At 44.7% G+C, this 6,144-nt stretch overlaps 1 protein-coding gene across 2 annotated transcripts in view; it reads right to left on the reverse strand.

Moving 5' to 3' along the window:
- The window catches only part of MBTPS1 (membrane bound transcription factor peptidase, site 1), a 28,788-nt gene extending 23,480 nt beyond the window's left edge, over positions 1 to 5,308 (reverse strand). The window contains exons 1-5 of one of the 2 annotated variants that reach the window (XM_030024002.2): positions 5,194 to 5,308; positions 2,657 to 3,149; positions 1,228 to 1,485; positions 598 to 801; positions 114 to 224 (exon numbers count right to left, since the gene is read on the reverse strand). In XM_030024002.2, coding sequence (XP_029879862.1) covers positions 114 to 224; positions 598 to 801; positions 1,228 to 1,485; positions 2,657 to 2,843 — 760 coding nt within the window. In that variant the 5' untranslated portion in view covers positions 2,844 to 3,149; positions 5,194 to 5,308. Of the gene's footprint in view, positions 1 to 113; positions 225 to 597; positions 802 to 1,227; positions 1,486 to 2,656; positions 3,150 to 4,515; positions 5,096 to 5,193 lie in introns of those variants that run through there. The other variant, XM_030024003.2, reaches the window with a different exon arrangement.
- Positions 5,309 to 6,144: the final 836 nt, after the last annotated feature.

Below are 6,144 nucleotides of genomic sequence, written 5' to 3' on the forward strand. Positions count from 1 at the left end.
AAGATACACAGTTTCAACAGATGTTAGCACCACAGCATCAATGGCAGTTTTACAATGGAAAACAGAACATGTCAGCATCAGGAATAATTGGACAATTGTGCATAGCAACTCACCATCATCCAAGGTTCTCTCATTAGTCCAGTTTGTTCTCTCCTTTACATTTTTGAAATGTGGATGTTTCTCACTCAGACCGGTGTCAAACACTGCTACTCTTACACCAGCACCTATAATAGAAAAGCATCGCTTTTTCTCATTCAGCTTCATAGCAAATCTATTCTATCAAGTCAAAGAAAACTTTTATGTTTGATGTAGCATGCAATTTACAAGCTCAGTTAAGTTATACATAAAGAAAACATACTCCAATTCAGAAATTCAACCACAGATCATAAATATGACCAACTTCTCTTAAGTACAATACATACATAGGCAAAAGAGCACTCCATAGGTATAAAATGCACCTCAAAACAAAGTATTTCTCAACCTTTCCGGAACTGGCACCCAATGAGAGATTAAGATAGGAGCCAATTAGCCTTTCATTACACTTCACTTGTTTTTTCGAAGGAGATAATTGTTCTAAGCCAACAGACAAAAGCATACCTGTGTAACCCATCTGCCAGAGGACATCTGCCTGCAAGGTCTGAGCAACTTGGCGTGGGATGGCTCTCAGCAAACGCCTGCTTGAGTGTCGACCTGTTGCATGCCAGAAGCCAGAACCTAAAGAAAGACTTGCTCTTCTCAAGGGACGAGACGACTGCCATTTTTGAGTCCATCTGGTTTCATTGCAGTGCAACATTGGATCAGCTACACAGAATGAGGATTAAGAAAAGAAAATACGGTCTGAGGAAAACCAAAAAAGATTAGCTTTTTATGCAAATATACATATCATATTGTTACAACAAAAATTTTAGACGAGGGAGTATCCATTTTCTCTGACCAAAATCAGTAAAAGCTTCCATTTTATCTACTACGGATATAGTGGTCCATTGTCTCTGGTAACTGACTGCTGCAAAAGAAAAGCTTTTATGTTGTAGTTGGTATCATTGCCATGCTTTAGCAAAGGTATGACAAGACCATGACAATTTTATAGGCAAAAGAATAGATTTCTGTAAATTAAATGAAAACTGTTGGGCACTTCTCATTTGTGCAACACTAAGCTGATGGCCTGAAATAAGGCTAAGAAGACTTTTCCGAAGCAGATCTCATGCAACCACACAGAAAATTACTTACACTCCAAATATTTGAGTGATCGGAAGACCTTCCGCTGAGGTGTTACACGCTTGATGTTTGGGTGATCTTCCAGTGTCAGTACTCCATCTTTCTGTTTCTCATTGATCTGAATAACTTCAAAATCACTAGGATAGTCACTGGCTGGGTTGTTGCGAGGTACAATCCTCCAGTTCTCAATATCACTACTTTTTAGTGCACTTGAAATAAATTTACTTCTAGCTTTAGCTGTGAAGTATCCATTAAAAGCCACAATATACTCTGGAACAAGAGCACAACTTATCAGAACTGATGTATAAGCAGCTTACTCATCCATTCACATCACAAAGGTCCAAATATTTCTTTTTTTCCTTTATCCAGAACAAATAATCACAATTTGAGGCACTTTTTTGTTGCTTTTAGAAATCTGCAATTTATTTCTGCACTACATAATACCTTTTTTTTTTTTTTCCCATCAGGAAACCTGCAAAATATGCTAAAAACCTTTGAAACAAGGTAGAATTGTAAATATCATGGAAAGGTGAAACGATGGTGGAGAGCAGGACAGAGGTAACAGACTTACTGTTACATCCAGCAGGACAAACAACTGCTTGATACACCAATTCAATATGCTTCTTGACATGTATGATTTAAAGACATCCAACCTCTATATGGGATTGAGCTTTAGTGCAAACTACTGACACCAAGTATGACACGCACAGAGAATGAAACAGGTCCCAACAGTCCAGTCCTTGATCTGGATTAGTGATTTGTGGACCTCAGCCCCAGTGCACATCGCCACATTCACCACAGTAGCCTCTGGCGAACTACGCACAGAAACGTCACTACGGACATCCTGCCTGAAAGCACCCAGGTGCACACACAGCTTCACTGCAGAAACATGGGTACCTGAGGCAGTAAGTGGACACAGGGTCAAGGCATCCTGCTGCTATCCTTTGCCATCTCAGCAGTAGTATCTGCCTCACTTTGCCTTTTGTCTGCTCCCCTCACACTTATCTTTGCAATTTTTCCAACTTTTTCTTCAACAAAAAAACCCACAGAGATTTCTTGCCTTTCTCATCCCTTCAAGGCCCCCTTGTGGTTACATTTCATAAAAAAGCCTCAACCATACCACCGGCCGGGTCGAAACAAACAGCTGCTAAACACACCAAGCTGACCAGACTTGCCCACCTGAGCCTTCACACTTCATTTTCACTTTTAACAAACTCTTTATTTCCTCCTCTCTTTCTTCTCTTGTTCTTGGAATCTTGTCTCCAGTTAAACCAATAACCTCTGAAAAAAACTGTTTCTCTTTTTTAATATAGAGAGTTTAGCAGGTAACATGCTTCTACAGAAACTCTCTGAATGTTACAATTGCACAAACACCACAAATCAGTAACATACACTTGAACTTCACAGGGATATTTTTTTTTACTGCTTAACTCTTTATTACCATGCTCCACGACTGTCGAAGTGAATTCCACTTTTAAAGTAAGGCGGGAACATCCGGGACATATGTGAGCCTCATGAGAGGAATTCCCTAGTCTGGTACTGAAGTGTTTTTTGCCACAGAGTAAAATAACAACCAGAACAAACCAGATGTTTGCAAACTTCATGGTCCTAGAAGAAAATGGTTTCATTCCAAAAATTCCATATATTCAAATCACAATTTTTTTCTTTATAAACTAGTTCATTTTTACTTCAGTAAACGTTGCTTTCACTGTGCTGATGAAGTGGATATTCTTAAAGCTGTGCCCAAAGTAAGTAGAGATTTCATGGTCTTTTGAGGTAAAGCCTTATAAACAGGCTCATTTCTTTCTACGCTTCTTCTCCATTTTGTATTAAAGGATTTGGTCACTCAGGATGTGGTAGCTGAGTCCTGTACTCCATTTCTGATGGCAAAGTTAACTCTCTAGAAGAATTAGCAAAGCTGATTGCAAGCCAACCTGTAAGACAAGGCAATATAGAAAATAATTAGATTCACGTTCGTGCAAATGTGTAGCCTGAAAATCACAAAAGATAGACACCTTTGGTAGCTAGTACTAGAAATTACATGGAAAAAGTTGTTCACATGTTTCATTTAGTAATTTTTCACGAACGCGCAAGTCTCTTCCTTGCTTGCCCAGAGCACATGCAGAACACTCAGACATTAACCTGATAATAGAACAGGCAACAGTGACAACCAAACTCTACCACCCTTTCTGTAAGGGGAGCAAAGAGAACAAAACAATATGCCAGGCCCGTGACAATGAAAAGTAAAGTGCAAAATAAAACACTAACGTGATAAAATGCATCCACAGATACTTGGAAAAGCATGGTGGCTTTTTTCCAGTCAAAAATGTGGCAAATAAAAATTCTGCTATGGTATGTCATTTTACACAAGGAGAGTCAAACTCAAACTCTATGCCAAGGGCTGGTAAGGACAAGAGATACTACAGGAAGCAAACTTTCAGTCCCTGTGCTTGCAAGAGAAAATCAGCACGAAAAAAGTCTTTCAAATTTTTTTGAGGTGGAATGCAAGTTACTACAATGTGGGAACCTGAAAAAATAAGGGCTGGGATTACAGATGTAAAAATGTGAAGTTAAAGGAAAGCGTTGAAAGTGTTCTTCACGTGGAGGGGAAGTTTCTTCCCTTTGCGTTCCAAGGTGCAAGAAGCATTGGAGAAAAATTGCAATGCTAGTATTTTTTTTTAATTGCAAACATTTAACCAGCAGTTGATAGATAAAAAGCCATTAAGATATGAGGAAGAGAAACATTTTCGTCCGGTCTGTCACACGATGTGGAGAAGCAGAGCAGAACTATACATTGCTGCAGTGACCACGACTGAAAAGTAGGAGCCTTATTAGGGGATTCACACGATTTAGGAGAACGATGGGCTGATGTCACGACACAACAACAGAATGAATCGAGTCTGCCTGTGACAGCTGTTACTTCATTTTTATTTAACTTTATTTAGCATTCTCAAGTATTTCCTTCTAACAGGGATAGAATTCCCCTCTATTTCTAGCTGACTGACAACACCATGACAGACTGTGAACTGCTTGCAATTGCAAAGTTTCCTCTTCATCCCTAAACTCGACAGTTACAGTACAATGAATGCTGATCTTGGCTGAGCTCTGCCTACCTTACCACTTTGTTGGCTTACAACCTCTACAGAAATAAAATAAAAAATTAACTACACAACTGAGAAAAAAACCCCACATTCTTATGGCTGATAACAGATTGTACGTAAGCACGATGCTGAAATATGATGGAAACCAAGAGCAAAGGAACAGCACGCTCACAACTTTATTCTGTTTTAATACCCTTACCGTGTGGAGCTGGATAGGAACCTAAACTTGGCAACGCGCCCATCCCCTGGGACAGCTACGCTCGGCGTTAGTCCCTGGTTGTACCCCAGACCGAGCGACGGGAACTCCGCAGAGATCGCCGGCTGAGAGAAGCTCAGAGAGCATCGGCGTGGAGGCGGCGGGCAGCCTGCCTCCGCGGCTTCGGGCAGCCGAGGAGCCGTCCGGTTCAGGGAGCTCTGCCCGGGCCACGGAAGGGGACGCCGGCCGCTGCTCCCGCCCAGCGCCCCACAGCCAGCGAAGGAGTAAACTCATCTATTCTGTGCCCGTTACCGCGGGTCGTTAGCACCGCCCGGGAGAGATGATAAGCCCCGGCGAGAGCAGCCGGGCGCCGTGCGGGGCAGCGCCCCCCCGGCCGGGAGAGGCTGAGAGGGAGCGACAGCCGGCCGGAGAGCGGGGAGGGCCCCGCGCAGCAGCCGCTCGGAGCACGGCGGCGGACGAGGCAGACCCAGAGACGAGGGGGAGCGAGCGAGCGAGCACCGGGAACGGCGACCGGGTGCCGCAGGCCCGGGTGCTGCCCGCCCCGCTCTGCGCCCCCCAAAGCTTGACAGCACAGCGCTCCCCCCAGCCCGCGCACAGAAGCGGCGCGGCGGAAGCAGCACCGCCGCCGTCCCACTCTCCTCCCCCGCCCGCCGCGCTCACCCTGCCGCTGCTGCCGCCGCCGCCAGGCCTGCCGCCGCCATTTTGTGCACTGTTTACCACAGCGCTCTCGCGAGAGCTCCATACCGCCGAGGTCGAAGGGGCGCATGCGCACGGCGCAGAGGGGCTCGGAGGGTGCGCATGCGCGGTTGTGTCGCTGCGGCGGTGGGGCCGCGCAGGCCCGGCGGTAACGGACCGCGGCGTAGGAGACGCTTGCCGCTGGGGCCGGTAAGGACGCCGTGCAGCAGCCGCCTTCTGAAGAAGATTGTTTGAGAAGCCGATTAGCCAGATGTGGCCGAGTGGGGTCTAACTCCTGCAAGAAAAACTTGACATGTGGGTGTTAGCGGTAGGGACGGGTAGGCAGGCCTGAATTTCCCTCTGGACAATAAATTCTTAAGCATCACTATCTTCCTACACGGCCCAGCAAATATACTGGGTACCTCAACAGAGCATTCAGTCACGAAGGCTGGGGGCAGTTTTACTATATTAAACACACGGAATTTTTGTTTCAGGTTTTGTTTTGGTTTGTTGTTTTTTTGTTAAGAGCTCTAATCAGCATTTCACATGATACAACTTAGAACAACTTAGAATTAAGTTATTTACAAACAGATTTGTACCTAGTCTCTTACTGGATGGGGATGAATACTAAATTATTCTCTACCAAACCTACTCATAAAAGCTTTGTGGGGGACAATCACTATTAGAACTCCAGGTTCTAACATCACCAGTCCAGAGCTACTGTGGAGGAGCAACAGATACCCACTTTGTCATCACGATTGCATTACTCAGCAACACAATGCGACTGTTGTACATCCTCCAGTACGGATTTCAGGGAGCGAGCTAGTATAGTATACTGACCTCCCATTGTCCCCATCGGGAAATACGGCACTGTAACACTCAAGCAACAAATACTGGCACAACTGAGGGGAGGACTGCTGCTGTGTAGAAGATACT

Source organism: Aquila chrysaetos, chromosome 9 (assembly GCF_900496995.4).
Source record: "Aquila chrysaetos chrysaetos chromosome 9, bAquChr1.4, whole genome shotgun sequence".
In the NCBI taxonomy this organism is placed as follows: Eukaryota; Metazoa; Chordata; class Aves; order Accipitriformes; family Accipitridae; genus Aquila; species Aquila chrysaetos.